This window comes from Dipodomys ordii, unplaced genomic scaffold (genome assembly GCF_000151885.1).
Source record: "Dipodomys ordii isolate 6190 unplaced genomic scaffold, Dord_2.0 Scaffold36, whole genome shotgun sequence".
NCBI lineage: Eukaryota > Metazoa > Chordata > Mammalia > Rodentia > Heteromyidae > Dipodomys > Dipodomys ordii.
In genome coordinates, this window is record NW_012267252.1 from 6,531,906 (window position 1) to 6,556,644 (window position 24,739).

General features: G+C 38.6%; 1 protein-coding gene across 2 annotated transcripts in view; it reads right to left on the bottom strand.

The window, feature by feature from the left end:
- The window catches only part of Nt5c2 (5'-nucleotidase, cytosolic II), an 80,744-nt gene continuing 56,005 nt past the window's right edge, over positions 1 to 24,739 (bottom strand). For both annotated transcript variants that reach the window (XM_013017771.1, XM_013017772.1), the window contains exons 3-17: positions 22,746 to 22,863; positions 19,865 to 19,960; positions 12,673 to 12,764; positions 12,478 to 12,535; positions 11,366 to 11,459; positions 9,982 to 10,035; positions 8,244 to 8,327; positions 6,871 to 6,912; positions 5,838 to 5,945; positions 5,492 to 5,558; positions 4,761 to 4,931; positions 2,672 to 2,723; positions 2,491 to 2,551; positions 1,926 to 2,102; positions 1 to 1,434 (exon numbers count right to left, since the gene is read on the bottom strand). In XM_013017771.1, the coding sequence (XP_012873225.1) occupies positions 1,201 to 1,434; positions 1,926 to 2,102; positions 2,491 to 2,551; positions 2,672 to 2,723; positions 4,761 to 4,931; positions 5,492 to 5,558; positions 5,838 to 5,945; positions 6,871 to 6,912; positions 8,244 to 8,327; positions 9,982 to 10,035; positions 11,366 to 11,459; positions 12,478 to 12,535; positions 12,673 to 12,764; positions 19,865 to 19,960; positions 22,746 to 22,863 (1,508 nt within the window). In that variant the 3' untranslated portion in view covers positions 1 to 1,200. The remainder of the gene's footprint in view (positions 1,435 to 1,925; positions 2,103 to 2,490; positions 2,552 to 2,671; positions 2,724 to 4,760; positions 4,932 to 5,491; positions 5,559 to 5,837; positions 5,946 to 6,870; positions 6,913 to 8,243; positions 8,328 to 9,981; positions 10,036 to 11,365; positions 11,460 to 12,477; positions 12,536 to 12,672; positions 12,765 to 19,864; positions 19,961 to 22,745; positions 22,864 to 24,739) is intronic.

A 24,739-nucleotide genomic window follows, 5' to 3' on the forward strand; every position in this document is an offset into this window, starting at 1 on the left:
TTAGAAATATTGTATTTTTATTGAATTCTAGAGAAGCTGCTCTATCCTCTCCTATTAACCAATGACAATAGGAATAGAAGAACATATTTGAAGATTAAAGTAAGAATCTATATCGCTGCTTAAAATGTTAGAGTAACTTTCCTATACTGGTAAAGCAGTTATATTGCCTTAATGTGTACAATAATAGTTCATTCTTGTCCAAAGCAATAAGTAATTTCACTATGGGATTCAAAAGTGAACTTTTTTTCGCTGACTGTGCCTTTTGATTTAGTATAAACTTCTGGCTTATAAAGCTTTCTTCTTATCCTCTAATGTTCAACTTTAAAACAAAAGCAATCAACCCTAAAGGACAAAGAAGTAAGAACTGTAATGACAGCCCCTACGAAGGAATTAGATGTCCGGAGGAGGCTGCTCCTTTTCCTTTGTCGAGAGTTCCTCCATTGTCCTCTTCCAGCTACATTCCTTTATAGACTTAGGACAGAGGAGAAAGACTTAGATAACAGGCATTTATATTAACTTTAAAAATGCAGAAAAGACAAGGTCTTTTGCCTCAAAATAGAATTCTTATAGTCCATTCCATTCCAGAATGGCCCTAGAGCAGAGAGTAGTTCTGCAAAGGCACCGACAGAGCAGCAGCCTTGCTCAAGTACACTCAAAGGCTTATGAAAGTAATCTTGACCTTGACAGAAAGTACACTTGATAATGAAAACAATATATTTCTCCACTGATACACAATACTGTATAATGCACTGAAAAGGCTGGATTTGGGAGTAGCACAATTTGTAACACACAATATTTTTGGATCACCTCTTCCCACCATCCTTTTTGTTCCACTGTGAAACTCTCACCACCCTTAGTGTATATACAGATACACTATGACATACCAAAGATGAAAAAAGACAAGGAAACAGTGTCACAAGCCACTATGGAGCTAACTGCATGCAGTTCAGCCTGACTTTACCCTTCCTTCCAATACAGACTATGTTACAATTTCAAACCATCTGCCAAGAATACAGATACACAGAACTAAAACAAATATTGCTCTATGATTAGAATATTTTTAAGTCTTCAGAAACTTTCCAGACATACCTTTCATGGACTCCCCCACCCTCCCCAGCAGAACCCAAACAAAGATATCCTTTGTTCCTATGAGTCCTGCCAGAACTTGTTCAAGGGGTGTTCAGGGTTTTGTTTTCCTCCTTATTCTTCCTCCTCCTCTTCTTCATCATCATCTTCATCATGGCAGTGTGTAATTTCCTGGGGAGCCAGTGGGAAGAGGTTGGGGGGCTTAATCTCACTAATTGACCTTGTCAACTGGTGCCGCTTATAGTCGGTATCTTTGAAATCCACTGATGTACGGTTTCGAGTGGCAAGGGGGGACTCCATCTCATTGATATCCACATGTGTGTGCTCCACTGTTGACTCATGAGGCATCTAGAACAAAGCCAGAGGCTTTGTGATTAGAGGCAGAGTGAATAGGTACTTCCCAAATCCTAATCCCTCTCAGTGGACCAGAGGTAAGTCATTTGGATATACCTTGACAGAACTACCCAAAGCTGCCTGACTTTACCCACCTGCTCCCCGCCCCCCCCCCCCAGTGGTGGCTGGATTATTTACTATTGCCTAAAACTGGATAGAAAAGATTCTTATTTTCTACTTTGCAGCCAAAAAACTCATTCTGAAATATTGGTATCAGAATAGTATTAACAATAGAGAATAGTCTTCATCACTCAGTGTAACTTCAGGGAATAAAGTTATAGTTCACAAATGCCCATTTTTCGGCCATATTTTCTTGTATTACCTGTCAAGTATACTTTGTACAATGTAAGACAGAATTTTCAAATCATTTCTTGTGCCATTCTACAAAGCTTGTTGTAGATCCTGATGCAAAAGGGCATTTTAATTATCAAAGTAACTTGACTCACCAGGACATGGGCAGCTCTGAAGAGGTAGCTGAATGGGTAATACAGCAAGTTGATGAACGATGCAGCATAGAGATCAGCATAACGCATCACTTGACTGGCAAAGAGTGTCTGCCGGGAGCCACTACGAAACAGGCTTCCCATCATCCCATAGCACATGTCCATGTCATGAGTTACTTTCTAAAAAAAGAAAAAGAAAGCAAGATTGATTCTTCAACTGATTCCACAAATATTTGTTTACCAGCTATATGCCAGTCCCTGCGTAAAAACTGGAAATATGGCCAGAAGCTGATGTAATTCTAGCTCCTTGAGTGGCTGATATTTGAGGATCAAGGTTGGAAGCCAGCCTGAAGAAGGAAAGTCTGTGAGATTCTTATCTCCATGAAACTAGGGGGGGGGGGCCCAGAAGTGGAGCTATGGCCCTAAAGTACTAGACTTGAGCATAAAAGTTCAGAGATAGTGCCCAGGCCCAGAGTTTGAGCTTAAGAACTGGAAAAAAAAATTAGAAATATGAGAATAATTTAAACAATTGATTTTCCAAGTTTCCTCCCAAACCCTGTTTGGGTACCTTAATTCGTCTCTGGATGGAACTAATATCTGGGCGTTCATTGCTACTGCTGTCAAGGTGCCTAGAGACAAGAGAAAAATCCAGTGAAAATTTCCAGACAGAACATAACTTATTTACATAACTTATTTCCAAAAAGGTAGATTTTTTTTAAAAAAGAAAATTTTAGTTATGAGGCACTTACTTGTAGAGTTCAGCCAAGAAAATATCCAAGCTCTGAAGTTCTTCAAAAAGTGCTATTAAGATTTGGGAAAGAAAGGAAAATATATTATGTAGATCAAATCAAAGGACTGTTTTTTGTTTTTGTTTTTTTGGTCATTAGACTTGAACTTGGGCCTGGGCGCTGTTCCTCAGCTCTTCAGCTCAAGGCTAACACTCTACCACTTGAGCCACAATGCTACTTCTGGCCTTTTCTGCTGATGTAGTGCTGAGGAATCGAACCCAGGGCCTCACGCATGCAAGGCAAGCATTCTACCACTGAGCCACCTTCCCAGCCAGAACTCAGTTTTTAACCTGTGTTTAAACTAGAAAGTTGCAGCTATGACCAAAGAGTACAGCCTGAGACTAACTTGCCATAGTCAAGTATACAGAAACTATCTCTTGCTTAGGGAAAACCAACTGATATCCCTATTTGAAGTGACAAGCAAATGAACACCATAATCTCCAAACACTGACCACAACTTTCCCTTCCAGCTAAATGATAATTCTGAGTTTGCAAAATGCCAATTCCTACTCTGTCTCAACTACAGTCAGCAAAACAAGTTTTGACAGTCCCTTTTTTGTGTGTCTGCTAGTCCCGGGGCTTGAACCCAGAGCTTGGAAGATGTCCTTAATCTTTTGATTAAAGCTAATGCTTTATCACTCGAGCCATACGTCCACTTCTAGCTTTTTTGGTGGTTTAATGGAGGTAAGAGTCTTATGGACTTTCCTGCCTTGGCTAGATTCCAACCCCAATCCTCAGATCTCAGCCTCCTGAGTAGCTAGGATTACAGGCATGAGTCACCAGTGCCTGGCAGGCAGTTCCATTTTCTTTTTCTTTTTTTTGGGTCGGTTGTGGGACTTGAACTCTGCCTGGCGCTGTCCCTAAGCTCTTCAGCTCAAGACTAGCACTCTACCACTTGAGCCACAGAGCCACTTCCGGTCTTCTGGTGGTTAATTGGAGATAAGAGTCTCACAGACTTCCCTGCCCAGGCTGGCTTTGAACTGGGATCCTCAGATCTCAGATTCCTGAGTAGCTAGGATTACAGTCGTGAGTCACCGGTGCCCGGCAGGCAGTCCCTTTTAAAAAGAAGGGTTGAGAATTAGGTGGCCTGCTCAGAGTCATAGTCCAATAAATAGAGCCAAATCACCGAGATTTCTAAAACTTCAAAGGTGGAAAGTTGAAAATGTGAATGCTCTATCCTACTGATGGTCTAAGACAATAGTAATAGTAGCAACTAGCATCTACATGTTTCCAAGATGTTGTAGCCTTTCTCAATTTGGGTCAATGCATCCATTTATTTTGTAACTGAAAAGAAATTCTTTTCTATGTTCTATAGTTCAGAAGAGAAGCCTTGGTTGAGAAAGGTTGTTACTTCTACCTTCTTTATATACATGCTACCTCAGTTAAGACTCATCAGCCTTAACTGGTTTAGGAGTCCCATTTGGGAGAAGGAGGTCAAATTTCTAGTCCGTAACTTTTTACCACACTGTGACATTCACTAGAACTGGATGGAGAATGCTGTCAAAGACCTTTATATTTATCTATAACCGTACCTCAAATAAGTATATGTACTTCATACACACAATGCATGTGGCTCAGTTCAAGAATACAACATGACCCCATTCTCTACTTCTCAGAAGAGAATATAAATACCAAGAAGTGATTAATATTCAGAGCTGTTACTGCCCCAGAATCACAGATAGGGGCTGTGAGCAGAGAGACCAGGACTACTAGATGTCATTGGAGAAATACTGCATAGCAGAGTGGTAGTTCACAGATTAGTTGGTATTGTAACATCTCTCAGGATACTAACATTCCATATTTATCCTCAGGGATATAAGGAGTTGAAGATAGATATAGATTTATTTACATTTTCAAATTCTGGACTTGTACAAAATTGTTAAATAGTCTAGTAGGAAGAATAAGATATAAAAGGATCAGCCTAACACCCTTTGATCTTTTGTGTAACAATAATACAAAGTAATAGTTTATCAAAGAGGATCAATTCAAATCTGGACATTTAGCTATAAACTAGTCAGAGATTTATAAAATAAAAGGAATTGTTGCTTACAACTTTTGTCAGTCCAAACATGTAGTTCCTGTGCAAGTTCAGGAATCACCAAGAAAGTTCGCCACCCTTGCCGTTTCTTTGATTTTAAAATGTCTCCAAAAATATGATCTCCAATATACAAAATGTCTTTGCCTTTGGCTCCCAACAGATCACAGATTGTATCAGATGAGCCTAAAACAATGAACAATGATAAAGCAGAACTGTTGCCATATTTAAGCCAGCAAAGTACAATAACTATAAAATTCTGACTAATTTCACTCTTATAATTTATGTGAGGAATAGACATTTCTTAAAGACAAAGACTCATTTTACTATACTCTGCTGACCAAGAGCACCAATCAGCAAGTCTAAGTAGTACTCAGATTTAATGAATATAACCATCAAAAGTACTGCCACCACATTTTAGCATGTATCTCTCACTAAGTTGACTTTTGTTCTACTGTTCCTAACTCCTAACATAATATGTGTCTGAACCCACATAAGTTCCCTGGAAACTCTCTGAGAAACTCCTCAAATGATTCCAGAGCCTAGAGAAAAAACCTCAAGTAGGCAGAATAAGTGGGAAAGCTGATCCTTTTAATGAAAAAAGACCTCATTCCCTTTAACACATTATACTAGTAGGTAACTGAACTATATTCAGTAGGTGACATCAAATTTTCCATTAATGAGGTCTGAGCAAAGACAACACTCATTGTACAAATACAGTAAATAGAGGGAAGTCTGCAACTCACCTCCTGAATAGACAATGCCATGCTGTAGGGGGCCTGTATAGGTACCAATTTTCAGCTTGCCAGTTTTCTATGTGAAAGAGAACATACTTTGTATTACCTTATCATCCTATCACTGTTTCTACCCACATTTCTACTTCACCAGGCAGCCAAATGAATGGTGCCTATTCTTTTCAATTAGCAGTGTGTCAGGCTACCTCAGTTAAGACTAAAAATTAATTTAAAACTCAAAGAGGGCCATAAGTTAAAAATACTTGTGAGTAAAATACCTCTTACGAAGAAAGATGTAGAGCAAGGAGAAAACATAGAGGAAAGTGTGCTAGCAGACCCTATTACCCTCTCGACTTACAGTATCCACTTGACGTAGTACTGTGCCTTCTCCAAAAAAGAGTGGTTTCCGTGCATCCACCAAGATCAGGTCAAAGTAGGACTGCCATGGTCGATGGGAGCTCCCAGGCTGGGAAAGGACAACCAGCAAAAGCCAAAAGATAACTTTTCATCTTAAGGCACCAATATTTAATCTCAGTTAAATGAAAGGAATTTTAAAATTACTAAGCATAACAAAGAGTCCATTATTTATAAAAACCTATGACTAATTATGTGATATCTTTTTGGAAACATGCAGGTATAAATAATAAATGACTAATACTAATTTTAAAAACATTCATTGACTACAGAATTATACAGCACTTTAATACATGCAAGTTTGCTCATACTTTGCTTTTGTTCTCAGAATGATTGCTGTAGGTCAACATTGGCCTTTAGTACATATTGCAAGGTAAACACAACAATAATGTAGCAGTTATGTCCATTAAAATTATTTCCATTCTGAAATGGAATCACAGCAGACACTTTTCAGGACAAGCTAAAGGTCACGGTACACTGTAATTTGGGGTAGTTTCAAAACATAGATTTGGTAATGCTTATGCATAAAAGGTTACAACTAAAATTCTCCAAGTATGTACTAAGTTACACTGGGTATTCCTGAAAATATTACAAGAATGAAGCTTTCTCCTCTCAGTAATAACTGCACAATCTATATTGTCAGGAATATACAAATTCAAATTGTTTCTGCAAACTTCCTTAACTTGAAATTTTTATTCACTCTCATACAAATTTAACAATTCTGCACAGAATTTCTTAGGCATAAAATTATTAAGAGCCTATCCACTAAAAACTATGTATCTCTTTTATTTCTCGTATTTGAACTGCTAGTAATTTAAATTCTACTAGTCCTGTGTTACTTCTAATGGTAATGAAGATTAGACAATAGGTTTTAAAACCACAAATTTTCTAGGTGAGTCCTTAACCATTTCTTTCCAGAATGATTTAACTGCATTATTATACTAAAGCAATGGTCTAATAAGTCACTATTATATTACCTTGGGTCCATGTGGGAAATCAAACAGGTAAGTCATAATTTTCTGGGGAAAAAACAAACAACATGAAATCTGTGTATCACTTTTGTAAAAGAAAGATAACTAAAAAAAACCCAAACAAGGTTTTTATTAAAGCATGTCTTTTTCAATACAGGATCCACTGTGCTCTTATTTCCTCTAAAGTGGATGAAATCTTGCCAGTAGAAGCTAAAAATAAATGCCTCATTATACAAAAAAAAAAAAAACACTCACATTCTCAAGAAAATATATACTTCCAGATGTTTCTGTACAGATTGATTCATATGACCCAAGTTTTCTTAGAACACATACTTGGAAGAGTAAAGGAGGGACATAGAAAAGACTTAAAACTTCACATAGAAATAATGTATTACATAAAGAGAATTGGAGGACAGAACTTTTTTTTTTTTTTGGGGGGGGGGTCTGGTCATGTAGCCTGAACTCTGGGCCTGGGCGCTGTCCCTCAGCTCTTCAGCTCAAGGCTAGTGCTCTACCACTTGAGCCAGAGTGCCACTTCTGGCTTTTTGCTTTTTGCTTATGTGGTGCTGAGAAATCGAACCCAGGGCCTCATGCATGCAAGGCAAGTGCTCTACCACTGAGCCACCTTCCCAGCCCATGGAGGACAGAACTTCTTGCAAGAACTATTATCTTGTAGTTGTTTCAGAAAAATTAGTAAGGAGTTAAACCAGTTTTCCCATGTGTTTTAATCATAAAGGTCATGTTTAAAGTTAAGTAGTAGTAAGTTTCAGTGGCTAAGGTTCAAAAGAGCTTTCTACCAACTATCCTGCAGAGCTTCCCATGGCAGTGTAGCTTCTCAACAGTGTAGTTTCTCAAATGTACACATACGATGTTCCAAGACATAGAGCCACTTTAATCACAAAAATGTTTTAGATAGCACTCAAATTAAAACCTTCAACTTGGAATCAGAGAAAATAATCAAAAAATATTTTAAAAATTAGAATAATTCCAATATGGTCGTAATCCTGTATATTTTGCTTTCAAAGTAAGATAGCAAGAAACTACCTTCATTTAATAAACTTTTTTTTTTTTTGGCCAGTCCTGGGGCTTGAACTCAGGGCCTAAGCACTGTCCCTGAGCCTCTCTGTGCTCAAAGCTAGTGCTCTACCACTTGAGCCACAGAGCCACTTCCAGCTTTTTCTGAGTAGTTTATTAGAGATAAAAGTCTCACTAACTTTCCTGCCCAGGCTGGCTTTGAACCACAATCCTCAGATCTCAGCATCCTGAGCAGCTAGGACTACACTAGCAACTGGCTTAATAAACTTCTCTTCTTAGAACCTTTAGTTCTTTACACCAAAATAACTTCTCTGTATAAGTAAATATGCATATTAAGTACTTACATCTGTATACTTATAGTCACTGTTGGTGGCAAGAAATACTTTCCCTACTTCATTCATCCGGCTCAGAAGCAAAGGCAGCTTTCCCTGAAATAAAATATGATAATGAATAAAACACAAAATACTTCTGCCCTCCCACCACCCAGTACTAGGTTTTTAACTCAGAGCCTCATACTTGCTAGGTAAGCACTCTATCACTTGATCATAAAGTCTCAGGCTTCTGCCTGGGCTGTCCTAACATTGTAACCTTGTACCTCCGCTTCCTGAGCAGCTGGGATTTCAAGCATGCACCACCATACTCAGCCCTAAATACTTTTACACTGGCCCTTGAGGATACTCATATACTAGAATTTGCCTATGGATTAAAAGGCCATTTGAATGAAGTATTAACACATATAATACAGACATATAACATGTAGACTTATATGATCATTAACAACAGTTATCTATCTTCTTGAGTCTGTCTCAGGAAAGAGTTTAAATTGTCTTGTGATTTCCTGGAAGTGTGTGATTTAAGTGAGAGATCAGGAGAAGCTGATTGTAAACATAACTAGCAAATTTGTGGATCTCTATATGGAGATTATTAGATATGACTAGATTGTGTATAATATGGTTTTATAAAACACTTTGCAGAATGAAATGATATATACAAGTCAACCTACATATGTCCATACCCACCCGTAGATAAATTAAGGCAAGTCTAATTCCTGATATGCCTAGAAAGAAAAACACCTTTTCCTCATTTCACAATAAACAGGTTCCTATACAAATACTCCTGAACCCTCTCTAGTTCTTTCTAGAAACTGTAAGAGGAGGTGAAAACAGGCAGTATACTAAAAACAAGAAACCTTCACTGCACTGCTTCTTTTACTTTACAGAAAAATAATGTATCTCATCTTGGAACTGTGTGTTTGGTTTATAGAAAAGCTGTGAAAATACATTCATATATACTACATATTACTACAATAATGTTATATACACATATGGCAATAAAAACAAACTCTTTTTATTCTCCATCCAACTTTCCTTAATAGTAGCATCTTAACTGCACATAATCTATACTAAAAAATTAACATGTAAAACACCTATTAACTTTAATTTTAAAAATTTACCAAGATTTTCACTGATCTTTTTAGGTACTTTTTTTTGGGGGGGGGCAATAATGGGGTTTACTAGGCAGGTACTCTACCACTTGAGCTATACCTCCTGTCCTTTTTTAAGGTACTCTAAAGCTTTCTTCCCTATTCCCTATTGATATGTTAAATAAGTCATATATATGCATATTTTTTAGTCTATTAGGTGCAGTTCTTATGATCTAGGTTAGATCTGAGTGAGAAACTTGGCTTTATTACTTACTATATAACATTGGGCAAGATATTTAATCGGTAATTCCCCAATTTCTTTATAAAACAGAAGTAACAATAATAACTAACAGAGTTATATGGAAGAGTAGATGATATAATACATGTAATCGCAGCATAGTGATGTCCACAAAGCAATCTTGGAGCTGCTATTATGACAATTAGAGCTAAAGGGAAAAAAGACATTCTGGGTCTTCTTGCCTATCAACAAACAGGAGAAACAGCCTATGATCTGGGTGAAAATCATGGGTGATTATACCTGTGAAAAGCCACACAAGGAAACATCTTTCCTTGTCCATGTCACTATAAATAGGTATGCTTGAGTTTTTTCTTTGATTGGTAAAATAAACTGTACAGATCAACTTCTCCCTCATACTTACATCTTTGACTACATACTTCTCAAGATTTTCAACTGTCTTTTCCTTAAGGGAGCCCTACAAAAAAAAATAAAGAACTAAGAAAAGAATAAAGTCATTTTTTAATATTTAGTTTGTAAGAAAAATATATTTACTATCAACTCAAATTTACATTATTTACCAAAATAGAAAATGTAAGTTAAAATCACAGAAAAATATCTTCAAATATGAAACTACTTCTATTTTAATTTAGAAATTAAGATTTCATATGGTTTATAGTAAATATAATTTTTTGCATGATTTATAGTAAATACAATTTTTTTTTTTTTTTGCCAGTCCTAGTGCTTGATCTGGCCCTGGACACTGTCCCTGAGCTCCCTTTTAGCCACAACATCACTTCTGGTTTTTTGTGTTTTTTTTTTTTTTTTAATTTGTTTTTTGTCAGTCGTGGGGCTTGAACTCTGGGCTTGGGCGCTGTCCTTGTGCTCTTCAGCTAAAGGGGAGCGCTCTACCGCTTGAGCCACAGCACTACTTCCAGTTTTCTAGTGGTTTATTGGAGATAAGAGTCTCATGAACTTTCCTGCCCGGGCTGGCTTTGAACCGTGATCCTCAGATCTCAGCCTCCTGAGTAGCTAGGATTACAGGCGTGAACCACCAGCGCCCGGCTTTTCTGGTTTTTTGTGATTAGAACTCTTAAGGACTTTCCAGCCTCAGCTGGCTTCGAACCATGTCCCTCAGATCTCAGCCTCCTGAGTAGCTAGGATTACAGACATGAGACACCAGTGCCCAGTAGTAAATATAAATTTAATATTAGGTAGTAATATTCTTAGTCAAGAAAGAAGTATTTGAACAACAAAAAGCAAAGGATGACCCAGGCAATAATCTTCATACTTGTAATTGTAGCAACTCAGAAAGCTTAGGTTGGATGAATGCATTTCAAAGCCAGCCTGGGCAGGAAATTCCCTGAGACTCTTATCTCCAATTAACCACCAAAAGCTGGAAGCAGAGCTGTGGCTGAAGTGGTAGGACACTAGCCTTAAGCACAAAAGCTCAGGGACAGTACCTAGGCCCTGAGTATAAGCACCAGGACCAGCAAAAACAAAACAACAAAAAGACAAAAACAAAGAACTATTATCCATAAATAATTTAAGTACAATTTCATACTCTAAAATCTCTTCTAAGTTTGAAAAATGAAAGCTCAATGGAATCAAGAAGCTGGGCTTTTGCCACTCAGGAAAGGGTGGTGGGACAATCAGACAGAAGCAAATGTATCCCAGAATAATCACTAAGGGGGCAAGTCCCATGCTTTCCCTTCCTACTTTCTTAAACAGAAGAAAAATTCTGTCCCATTTGTCTTTTCAAAGCTAATGCCAGACTGTGAGCCAGTAAAGAAGCAGCTTCTAGGTACCTTGTAATGAACCCAGTCAACAGCATCTCTCACATCCTGGAACATGCTCCGGTAGGACATGAAGAGGTCCCCATCCTTAAATCCTGTCTCACAGCTACAGAAAAATGAGAAGAACATGACAGGGAATCCAAAAGAGTAAATAAAATGAGTATCATAAGTTGCCCGGGGGGCCTAAAGGTTCCAGGTCACATTGTGTATATAGGCTGTGGCTAATTATGAAAATATTTACTCCCTAATGAAAATCATTTTTGGCCATTACAAATGGCCATAGTGTTCAATGGAATGCAATAATTTTAAACAAATACAAAATGACAGCATACTATATTGAATGGAAACTAAAATACCAGGTTGTTTTACTTGTCCCTTTTTACAAACAGGTTCTCATTAAAGAAACACTTAGAACTTAAAATTGGTCATTTAGATTCTTTCCACTTTGACTTTTTGACATTGGCCCTGGGTTCAAAGGTACTGTCCATTTTCTGTTTAGCTTAGTGACTCAGCTTTCCACCCAATACCTTGAAGCTGGATAAGGCCCAAGATAAGAAGTTAGCAACTCTTGACATATATGGTTATACTTTGAGCAGTACTAAACAATTCCTTCAAAAGGAAAGGCTAGCTGGTTTAAAAGTTTAGCAAAATTTTGGTTTCAGGAAGATAAATAGCATTTATTCCTCAAGGAAATCTTGCTGGGCCTGGGAATGAAACTAAATTACCATCACTGAATGGCTCCTAGGTAGCTGCTGTGAAATGAGTTGGGGGGTTTTAGTGTAATTCTGCTTGGACAGATAATCATCACACAAACCTCCCACTCAGTTGTCACAATTAGCACCTCTGCTGGCCGTCTTCATTCTCAGGAGAAGCCAATCAGAAGTGGTCCCTTCCAAACATGGCTGCAGCACACTGGCAAGGAGAGGGGCCGTGTGGGAGGTGAGAGCCTGCATGGAGCTGCTGGTGCTGTCCCATCTCTCAGGCTGGCAATGTGGCATCTCTCACTAGCACTAAATTCACTTCAGAAAAGCAGAAAAGACCTACAATGGCCAGTTCTCTAAAACCCTGTACATTAATTTTTTAAAAAAATCAACTGGAAAAAGGAAACTATAGTATATACATACCTCGTATATCTGGGACAATTAGTAAAAAAATCTACTAGGCAGGCCAACAGGTAGGTTTCTGAAAAATGAAGAATAGATATTCATAAGCTAGATATGAAATAATTTAAACTTATTTCATTATCTCCCTTGAGCAAAGATAAATGATCATGGAAAGAAGAGAAAGCATCAGTTTATATAAGCATAGAATGAGTCTACCTGGTAGATTGAATAATGTGTTCAGAATATAAAATCGTTCAGTGTCATCTCGTTGGATAAATTTATTTGGATACTGCTCTCTAGTTTCTGGCCTGAAAGAAAAGGTTAAAAATTAACTGACATTCAAAACATTAACATGGTAATCATGGAAGTGTTCATTGTTCAAATTTAGTTCAAATATTCTGATGGTTATGTGCATCAAAAAACTAAATAATCGTAGGCAGCTATGAAGGTGAGGCAAGCTCAAGTTCTTAGTCTGTGCTGGGAAGGTGGCTCAGTGGTAGAGCACTTGCCTTGCATGCATGAGGCCCTGGGTTCGATTCCTCAGCACCACATAAGCAAAAAAAAAAAAAAAAAAAAGCTGGAAGTGGCGCTGTGGCTCAAGTGGTAGAGTGCTAGCCTTGAGCTGAAGAGCTGAGGGACAGAGCCCAGGCCCAGAGTTCAGGCCCCATGACCAGACCCCCCCCCCCACCAAAAAAAAATTTCTTAGTCTGGTAGATGAGTCATATACCTTAAAATTTGAACAGCGTAAAGCAACAACAACACAACCACTACAAGAAAGCTACAAAACACTAAGGAAAACTGTTTTTATCTTAAAAGGTAGAAGGAAATGAATGTTAAGAATGGGGCAAGGACAATCTAGCAAGGATCCACATAAGTGGTATAAGTTGGGACCTAAAGGCTAATTGGACCAGTTCAGAAACGAGTACAAATTTAGTTGAGCAAGTGGAACAGAGAGAAACACAGCTGGAAATATGGGTCAAGAAAAAAATCATGCTATTGCTCTTATACTTCAAAATAACAGGATGCTACTTACAGTTGTTAAGCAGGGGGATTAAACTAAGCTTTCACCAAGTTCTAAAAACATTAAGTTGGTAGCAATTTTAGAATGAGAGAAAGAAAATGAGATGTACTTTGGGGGAGGGAGGGTTGGGTCTGTTGTGGGGCTTGAACTCTGGGCCTGAGCGCTGTCCCTGTGCTCTTCAGCTCAAGGCGAGTTCTCTACCGCTTGAGCCACAGCGCCACTTCCGGTGGTTTCTGAGTGGTTTATTGGAGATAAAGAGTCTCACGGACTTTCCTGCCCAGGGCTGGCTTTGAACCTCGATCCTCAGATCTCAGCCTCCTGAGTAGCTAGGATCCTCAGATCTCAGCCTCCTGAGTAGCTAGGATTACAGGCGTGAGCCACCGGCACCCAGCATAAGATGTATTTTTTAAATTACCATAAATTCTTCCTGTCCCTTTGCAATGCAACGTTGTGCCTCCTCCCATTAGAAGCTCAGTTTGTATTTCTCCATCCTTGAACATAGATATAAATAGCAATACAGGTATAAACAGCAACTTGAGATACAAGTAGAAATATTTGCCCTCTCCTGCTGCACTTGGAGCCCTGAGATTTCTCTGTGAATGAGAGTGAGATAGTTTGCTGGAGATAAAAAGGAATATGAAGGCATTTTAGCCAAAAGCTGCATAGTGCCAGACATGTAAGTTAGGCCACTTTAGATCAGCTGCCAACTGATCTATCAACTTAACCACAGACAGACACATAAAAGAGACCATAGGGATTAACTGAGTAACCCCAGAATTGCCCAGCTAACTTAAAAAAATTTTTTTTTCATGCTGTTACCAGGGGCTTATTAGGGCCTGGGCCTGTCCCTTAGCTTTTTTACTCAAGGTCAACACTTGAACCACAACTCTATTTCTGCATTTTTGTTGGTTAATTGGAGATAAGCATCTCATAGATTTTTCTTGCCTGGGTTGGCTTTGAACTATGATTCTTAGATCTCAGCCTCCTGAGTAGCTAGGATTGTCAGTATGAGCCACCAAGTGCCCAATTTTTATTTTTTGGTTGGTCGTGGGGCCTGAACTCTGGGCCTGGGTGCTGTCCCTCAGATCTTCAGCTCAAGGCTAGTGCTCTACCACTTGAGCCAGAGAACTATTTCTGACTTTTTCTGCTTATGTGGTACTGAAAAATCAAACCCAGAGCCTCATGCATGCAAAGCAAGCACTCTACCACTGAGCCACCTTCCCAGTCCTCTTTTTTTTTTAAAATAAGTTTTTTATTGTGAAAATACTGTACAGAGGGGTTACAGTTACATGAGCAAGGTAATGAGTACATTTCTTATCCAAGCTAACCTCAAAAGTGATTTACCTGCCTCAGCCTCACCAGTGCTAAGACTATAGGCATGTTACCATTCTGCCAAGCTAAAATTTAAAAAAATTGAGCTAAATGGTCACTGCTTTAAGCCACCAAGTTTTAGAGTAACTTGTTCAGCAGACAGCCGACTGACACAGAGCTCAAGTAATGGGAAATCAATTGGTAGTTATACAGTAGTATAACTGTAGGGCTTGTCCTAGCTTGAGTCAGAGGGGGGGAAAATGTACTTTTCTTCTTTTTCTTTTTGGAATGCTAGGGATCAAACCCACGGCCTTTATATCCCCAACCCATAAAAAAATATTTTTAAGCTGGATGCCAGCAGTTCATGCCTGTAATCCTAGCTACTCAGGAGGCTGAGATGTGAGTACCAAGGTTTGAAGCTGGATGGACCAGAAAAGTCTGAGTCTTTTATCTCTAGTTAACTACCATAAAGCCAGAAGTGAAGCTATGGCTCAAGTGGTTAGAGTGCTAGCCTTGAGCAAAAGAACTAAGGAACAGCAACCAGGTCCTGATTACTAGCCCCAGTATTAGCACCAAAAAAAAAAAAGTATTCAAGGAAAATTGCCAAGGTAACTTACTGGGTATGGGGGATGAAGAATACAAAAGTTAAATGATGATGATGTGTTTCAAAAAAATAACTTTATTGTTACTATTAATGTGTTGTACAGAGGGGCTACCATTACATTGTCAGGTAATGAGTATGTTTCTTTTTTGAACAATGTCACCCTTCCATTATTTTTCCCCAGTAAGATTAAGATTTTGTTGTTGTTGTTGTTGTTTTTGGTTGGTTGTGGGCCCTTAACTCTGGGTCTGAGCACTGTCCCTCAGTTCTTCAGCTCAAGGCTAACACTACCACTTGAGCCACAGCACCACTTCCAGCTTTTTCTGCTTATGCAGTGCTGAGAAATCAAAACCAGGGCCTCATGCATGCAAGGCAAACATGCTACCACTGAGCCACTTTCCCAGCCCCCAGATGATGATGTTTTATACTAAGGTCACTGGGAAGTGACTCAGGACCAGTGGCTCTGAAACTTTATCTCCAAAATAACCAGCAAACAGTGAGATGGGATAGAGTGCCAGCCAAATAAGCAAGCCAAACCATTTAATCCATGTGTGGTATGTGGTGTGTGTGTGGGGGGGGGGGTGTATGTTGGTCCTGGGGCTTGAACTCAGGGCCTGGGTGCTGATCATTAGCTTTTTCACTCAAGGCTGATGTTCTACCACTTAAGCCACAGCTCTACTTCCAGCTTTTTGGTGGTTAATTGGAGATGAGTCTCACAGGCTTCTATGTCTTCTATGTTGCACTGTGATACTCAGATCTCAGCCTTCTGAGTAGCTAGAAATATAGGTATGAGCCATGGCCCCTAGCATAAATGACTTATTTTTAAAAATACTGTTAAGTATATTCCTAAAGAAAATACTTTGAAATTATACTATGGCGAGGTGGTTTATGAATCTTGAGCTAGTAAATTTGGTTTTAAAATTAATTTACTAAAAAATAAATAAAATACAATTAATTTACTGAACTGTTTCTTTTTCTTTTCTTCCCTACTTTCTCTTCCACTAACAACAAAATCCTTTTCCAGGCATTAAAAAAAAACGTTGGCTTGCCTTCAATAAAAATTTTAAGAACAGTGACCTTTGTATATAAAAGAGCTTATACTATACTACAGCAATTATTTTTTGCTTAAATCCTGCTTCCTGATATTCATGATTTTTTTTTTCAGTCATGGGACTTGAACTCTGGGCCTAGGTGCTGTACCTCAGCTCTTCAGCCCAAGGCTAGTACTCTATCAAGCACCACTTCCGGTTTTCTGGTGGTTAATTGGAGATAAAGTCTCAGGACTTTCCTGCCCTGGCTGGCTTTGAACCACAATCCTGAGATCTCTGCCTCCTGAATAGCTACAGGCATGAGCCACAGTGTCCAGCTCATGAATCTTAAAAATCACCTTGTAAAATAAAGAAAAAGAAAAGTGGAAGTCAGGAGAGGTGGCTCACATCTATAATCCTAGATACTTGGGAGGTGAAGATCAGGAGAATAAAAGTTTTAGACCAGCTGTGGCAAACACTTAGTGAGACTCTCATCTCAACCAATAAACTAGGCATAGTGATTTTTATCTGTTATGCCAGCTATGACAGAAGTCTAGGTAAGAAGATCAAGCCAAGCCCTCTGGCAAAAATTCAAAAAGCCCTGTCCTAGAAGTAAAGCAAAATAAAAAGGACCGGGGAGAGACTCAAGTGGTAGAATACACAAGGCTCTGAGTTCAAATACCAGTACTGCAAAGAAAGAAAGGCAGATTTATCCCTTCTAACCACTCCCTTATGTCAAGGTGTATATTATTTCACATTATTCTCACAGAGTATATCTAAGACATCTCTGAGTCTCTTTAATGTCAGTAAAGTCATTTGAACAAAGTATATTAGATGATTGAATTGTCAGAGAGACACTGTTTTAAGATTTCAAGGAAGCTCAGTTAGTTTCAGTTAGTTTGAGACTCTTAAAAAATTACTTGCCAAGCCAGGTGCCAGTGGCTCATGCCTGTAATCGTAGCTACTCTGGAGGCTGGGATCTGAGGATCATGGTTCGAAGCCAGCCCGGGCAGAAAAGTCTCTGTGAGACTCTTATCTCCAATTAACCACTCAAAAACTGACGTAGCTCAAGTGATAGAGCACTCACTAGCTTTGAGCACAAAAAGTTGCAGGGACAGTACCTAGGCCCTGAATTCAAGTCCTATAACCAAAAAAAAAAAAAAATTACTTGCCAAAAGATAATGTTCTTGGGCTGGGAATTTGGCTTAGTGGTAGAGTGCTTGCCTAGAATGCATGAAGCCCTGGGTTCGATTCCTCAGTACCACATCAACAGAAAAGGCCAGTAGTGGTGCTGTGGCTCAAGTGGTAAAGTGTTAGCCTTGAGCAAAAGAAGCTCAGGGACAGTGCCCAGGCCCTGAGTTCAAGCCCCAGGACTGGCAATAAAAAAAAGATATTGTTATTTAATAACAACAATATAAAGTTTTTACTACTTGCCCATTAAGAGAAACTATTATAGACACTAATAAAATCTACTTTGGTTTTAAAAGTTGCAGTTCTTCATTTGAGAGGTAAGAGAAGAGGATCTTAAATACAAGACTAGCGTGAGAAAAACAAAGTTGCTGTTCTGACCTACTACAGTAAGTAGAGAAAATAGAAAGCTACAAGTTGTCAAATTGCAATACTGAGATTCTTAAAGACAAAATTGGTATGTTTCATCAAGAATAGTAGTAGGTGTTAAATTTTACCTGCTGTTTATGAGGGTGGAAAAGTCCAAATTAGTAACAGTACTGGAAATATTAAAAATTAAGAATCTAGCTTCTGGTTTTGTTTTTGTAGTGCTAGAGATGATACTAGCTAGCGAGGCAAGCAGCTTTTACTTAAGCATTCTACCACTGATCTATATTCCAGTACTTTCCTGCCTCTTGTTTTTTGGTGATGAGGTCATATTAAGTAACCTAGATTCTGACCATCAAATTCCTTGACCACACACAAGGCTCAGTGATACAGGGCCTCCCTGAGTAGCTGAGACCATTGGGAAACACCACCCTGCCTTTTTTTGTATTTAGGGTACTAAACTCTGTAGTTTTAACCCCATGTGCTAATGCTTTGCTCAAAAATTACCCAAAATTTAAAGATATTTGTTAAAAATTTAAGAACAGTTGGGCAGCCAGACACTGCTGGCTCACATCTGTAATCCCAGCTACTCAGAAGACTGAGATCTGAGGATCGCAGTTCAAAGCCAGCCTGGACAGGAAAGTCCGTGAGACTCTCATCTCCAATAAACTACTCAGAAAAGGCTGGAAGTGGCACTGTAGCTTATGTGGTAGAGAGCTAGCCTTGAGCAGAAGCTCAGGGACAGAGTTCAAGCTCCAGAACCGGCAAACCTAGCTTCTCAGGAGGCGGGGATCTGAGGATCACAGTTAAAAGCCAACCTGAGCAGGAAAGTCTGTGAGACTCTTATCTCCACTTAACTCCCAGAAAACCAGAAGTAGAGCGGTGGCTCAAAGTGGTAGAGTGCTGCTAGCCTTGAGCAAAAAAGCTCAGGGACAGTGTGCTCAGGCCCTCAGTTCAAGCCCCAAGACTGACAAATACATAACATTACATACATCTCCAAAAACTCTTACACACATATCTCTTTCTCTTTCTCTTTTTCTCTCTCTCCTCTCTGTCCTCTTTCCCCTCTCTCTCTCTCTCTTCTCTCTCTCTCTCTTTGTAGGTCATGGAGCTTGAACTCTGGGCCTGGGCGCTGTCCCTAAGCTCTTCAGCTCAAGGCTAATGCTCTACCACTAGAGCTACAGCACCACTTCCGGTTTTCTGGTGGTTAATTGGAGATAAGAATCTCAGAGTAGTTAGGTTTACAGGCATGAGCTACCAGCGCCTGGCACACACATATCTCTTTTGAATAACGACCTGAGCAATACATTTAAAAGGAGAAAATAAGGACTACACACATTGGCTCAGTGATACTGGGCCATCCTAGCAAGCATAAGACCCTGAGTTCAAAGGACAGAGCCATAAAAAGGGGCAGGGGAAGAGAAATCTGAGAATTTCAAATCTAAACTACAGTTGTTTTTTTTTTCAAACAAGTTTCAAGATTAGCTTTTTCAGATGAATTTAAAGAAAAGTAATTGCTAAATATGTCTGTAAGTTAGTTTGGGTTCTCTCTAACAAATGTCATCTATCCTTATATAAAAAGCAGGATAAGAAAGTTTATTTGTAGCCAGGCGCTGGTGGCTCACGCCTATAATCCTAGCTACTCAGGAGGCTGAGATCTGAGGATGGCTGGTTCAAAGTCAGCCCTGGCAGGAAAGTCCGTGAGACTCTTATCTCCAATAAACCACTAGAAGACAGGAAGTGGCGCTGTGGCTCAAGCGGTAGAGTGCTTGCCTTGAGCTGAAGAGCTGAGGGACAGCGCCCAAGTCCAGAGTTAAAGCCCCACAACCAGCCAAAAAAATAAATAAAATAAATAAAAATACTAGGAAGAGGCTTAAGGATCTTTGTACTTACCCTCTTATGAAGTTAAATCCATGTGCACAAACCAAGAGGTTTCCATAGGCATCAACTTTCAAAAGATTTCCATATAGTGTGTCAAAGACAAGTCCTCTACATGAAAAGGAAGACATTATTGATAGTGCTTAAGTAACATAAGCAGTAATTTGATGTGGCACTACCAATCACCATGAACCAGCTTTATCTAATTCAGCCTTTGTAGAAAATCAGTATGTCCTCAAACAATATAACAGAGAGTAAATTAAGTGAACAGAATATCAAAATTGAATTCCATGGCTAAGGCTGTAGCTCAGTGGTAGAGCATTTGCTTGGCACTTGTAAAGCTCTGGATTTGATTTCCAGCACTGAAAAGCTAAAAAAATCCCCATTGCACATCCAAAAAAAATCTCAAGAGCAACTAAAACACTTATCCTAGACACATTAGTAATCACAGATATTTTCTGTTGGGATTAAGGACTCAATCAAACAGGTACAAAACTCTTAATTCCTCATGATATAATTGATAATTATTCTAAAATAGTCTTTACATTTCCTTGGAAACTGAGCTAGTCTTTAATATTTCCCTCTATTAGATGCTGTATGTGGGGCATATATGACAGAATTTCAAATAAACACTATCTTCCTTAATCTTCAATTTTCCCCATCAAGTCCAGAAATACAAACTAAAAAAAAGCTCTGATTACCAAGTTGCACATACTAGCAAAACATATAAATGCCCTCTAACAGCCAAAGGAAGGCCAGATTGGGCTATCTATGATTACTGCTTACCACATTTAAGGATGTCTTTTCTTACCCATAGTGATCGACTACTTTAAATTTTTTCTATACACTAAACCCAACTCAGGAACACAAAAGCAGTCTTTTAAACCACCATTTCCTGCATGGGGAGAAGGAAATGTTTCTCTTTCCTTTTCTATTTCTCCTTCCTTTAAAGACCCTGTTAATTCTAAAATCAATGCTAAACTTTCACCTTGTGAGCCTATCCTTTTGTGAGACAGTCTGACATTCTTTTTATATGGATCTCAGGATTCATGAGTATTTCATGGACACTGGGAAGCTCTCATCCATTCCTGGTGACAAAAACTGGGGATCCAGACAGTAACCAGTATTGATGGAGCCTCCAAAATCAAAAGATTCACTGTACTACTCCTAACCTAAAGAATACCTGATTATCTTCTGATCCTTATCATGTTCTGGTTCTGATTGTGGAAGTCTGCAAAATGAATTTCCCCTAGTCTCCTCCTAAATAAGATAGGGAATTGACTTTTTTGATTCCCTTTTTATCCAGGGATGGCCAACAGTCTATTCTCAGCATGAAGAAACCATAAATGACAGACCATTAATCCTCTATACTACTTTTAATCTTAAAAGAAACCAAAGCCATTTCATGGGGACATGTGGCAGAATAGAGAGATAAGGAGACAAGGTAATTGTGTTTTTTATTTCCGAATTATTCTGTTAGAAGATTTTAAAAAGACTACCTAAATCTGTCTTTTTTAAAATGGTAAAAATCTGAGAACTCTTAACAAATGGGTAAAGACAAAAATAAAAGGCTCATCTGACCAAAGGAAGTCCTTACGGTTACCAGTGTTTGAGGTAGGCCTCATTGTTATTACGACAAAATTATTGTCTAAGGATTGAGTTACTAGACTGACATGACCACTTGTGTTTACCAGCTCAAAGAGCAAAAAAGCTACAGAAAAGAACCTCCATTTTTGCATCTTTAACTCCATTTCCTACATGGGAAGCAAGACATGCTTCTCTTTTTCTATTTTTCCTTTCTTATTATATTAAAACAAACCCTTAGCCCGAGGCTGGGGCTCACATCTATAATTCAAGCTATTCAGGAGGCTGAGATCTGAGGATCACGGTTCAAAGCCAATCCGGGCAGGACAGTCCATGAGACTTTTTTTTTTTGGGGGGGGGGGAGGTTCCGGTTGTGGGGCCTGAACTCTGGGCCTGGGTGCTGTTCCTCAGCTCTTCAGCTCAAGGCTAGCACTCTACCACTTGAGCCACAGCACCACTTCCGGCTTTTTTTTCTTTTGTTGTGCTGAGGAATCGAACCCAGGGCCTCAGGCATGCAAGGCAAGCACTCTACCACTGAGCCACCTTCCCAACCCCCCATGAGACTCTTATCTCCCATTAACCACCAGAAAACCCGAAGTGGTACTGTGGCTCAAGTGGTAGAGCACTTAGGGACAGCGCTGAGGCCCAGAGGTCAAGCCCCATGACAAAACCAAAACAAAACAAAACAAAACACACACACACACACACACACACACACACACACACACACAACCTTGCTAAAAGGAAAAAGGACACATGCTTACAATCACAGCACTTGGGAGGTAGAGACCAGAGGATCAAAAGTTCAAAGCCAAAGCCAGGTGCTGATGGCTCACACTGTAGCTGGTGGCTACTCAGGAGGCTGAAATCTGAGAATCACAGTTCAAAGCCAATCCAAGCAGCAAAGTCTGTGAGACTGGTGCTGTGGCTTAAAGTGGTAAAGTGCTAGCCTTGAGTGAAAAAGCTCAGGGACAGTACTCAGGCCCTGAGTTCAAGTCCTACAACCAACCCCCCTGCCTCAGAACAACAACAGCAACAAAAAACCTCAAAGTCAACCTGGGCTACCTGGGCTACAAAGAGAGACCTTGCTCAAAACAAACCAGAAAAAAGTACAAAAGATATAATGGTTTCATGGTGATGGAATAGTACTACACCTGTGTACAGAAAGTTCATAGTAATTTTAGAATCAATACGAACACAAACAACAAAGAATTATTTAGTGTATTCTGTTTTTAGTCAGGGATGAATTCAACATTAATAATTTTGGCAATAGAGGAAATGGTCTTAACCTGAAATAATCTTGAAATTTTACCTGGTTGGGAATGTAGAATCATAAGCAAAGCTGAGCAGCTCCTGGGGATAGCCAATAGAAACTAGTCTCTCCACAGTAAGCTCAAAGCCAAGGGATTCATACTCCGGGGACTTGTATACTGCACAAAGAGGAGGTTCTCATTAGTCAGAATAAAAAACAGCCCATTAAAAGAGAAGGCAAATGAATTTTTCTTTCCAAATTCCCTCTTTCTCCTCAATCTGTCATTTTTCTTCTTTTCCCTCAGACTCTACATTCTGTATTGCCCCCCTCAATTATGAGAATTTAACTCAAGTGCATGAAAAAAATAAGTCCTATTATGTCAGGAGTAACAGACATAAGAACTCTGAAACATTTCACAACACTTCTTTCAATTTTGGGGAAACTGTTCTAAACATTTTCCCCCACCCTACCACCTAAAGTGGAAAGCCTAATGTGCACATCTGTGACTTTAACTATAAGGATATATATAAAGAGAAACTAGGTAAAAGAAATAGGTATTTCTTGAAGACTATCCTGATATACACAAATGATGTAGCAATCTGCAAAATAAGCTCTTTTTGTTATTATTTTCAACAATATTTTTTCCAGAATTCTTCTTTGGCCTGAAAGTTGTTTTATAACACTCTTCTAATCAGCAGATTTGTTCTATCTGTCATATTTATCTATTTTCTTATCAGTCCTAGCAATGTTATAAGCTTCAAAATTATATTAAACAAGTATTACTGCCAACAAATGATTTTTAAAAAAAAGACATGTCTGTGACAGGAAAATCTAGATGTCAATTGGGAATCAGACATTGAGGAATTATTACTGAGACATAATTGTGGCAGGTGGGAATGTGCAAGTGTGAATAAGAATACACACTTCTCCTACCTGCTAAAGGAACAGGTTAAAAAAATAATAACATGGATTTCCTAGTACAGAGGTTTCTCTCTTCTACTGTGTCTGAAATTTTCCATAATTTAAAAACAAAAACTTTTTAGAGTAATCACTGCAGTTCAGCATAAAGAAAATGTTGCTCCTTTAAACATGCTTCTTCCAAATGAAATATTTAGGATAGCAACTTCTAGGAGTAAGACGCACTACAAAGAAAAAGAGAAAGACCTGCTAGTTTTCTAAACACCAAAATGAGGAAAAAATATCCATCCAATTCTTTTAGTTTCATAATAATGTAACTACATCATTGTATTATTACAATTTCCACCCACTATTACCGTCTTTAACCTACAGCTCAAACTGATGTTTCACTGCATCAGTCTGTCTATTCAAGTTAGTGCTAATATTTTAATAAGAATAATTCACCATTCCTTTTCAGAAGCCACCTTTTAGAATATTTCTTGGAAATACATAAAAGAAGCCAGTAACACTGGTTGTTATCCAACCAGTGGCCAACATTACAGAGGAGGAGAAGACTTTCAGATACTTTCAAACTTGTAACACTGATGTATTTATTTTTAAAAATCCAATTGAAAAAATTTTAAAAGCACAGTGGGCTTTCAAGTTTATTTAATAAACATCATCAGGTTTAAAAAACCCAGGCCTAAAACTGTTTTTTAACCCCTTTAGGAGATGCATGAGTTTCATCTCCTCACAACTATTTCACAAGAAGACATTTTTATTGAATGATAATGATGTATTTTCTAAAGTAGTCACATTTCTTTCTTCACGTTAACTCCTGTTTTATCCTCCTCTAAGTGTAGAATTCCCAAATCTGTGTAATATACACTGTGGTAAAGGAAGTTGATACATGTTCACAGATTAACAGTAAGAGCTGCTGACAGTAAGACCTGGAACCCACTGATCTCAATTTAAGTCAGTATGAATATATAAACTCACACCTTTCAGCTTACTCTTTCCTCATACTCTCATCAAAATTGCAGTTAAGTCTCATTTTAACAAAATTTTCATATAGCAAATATTATTTCTCTGACCCAACGTTCCATTTATTTCAAACAATATTTAATGAAATAAAATTCCAGTATAGGTAAGTTATT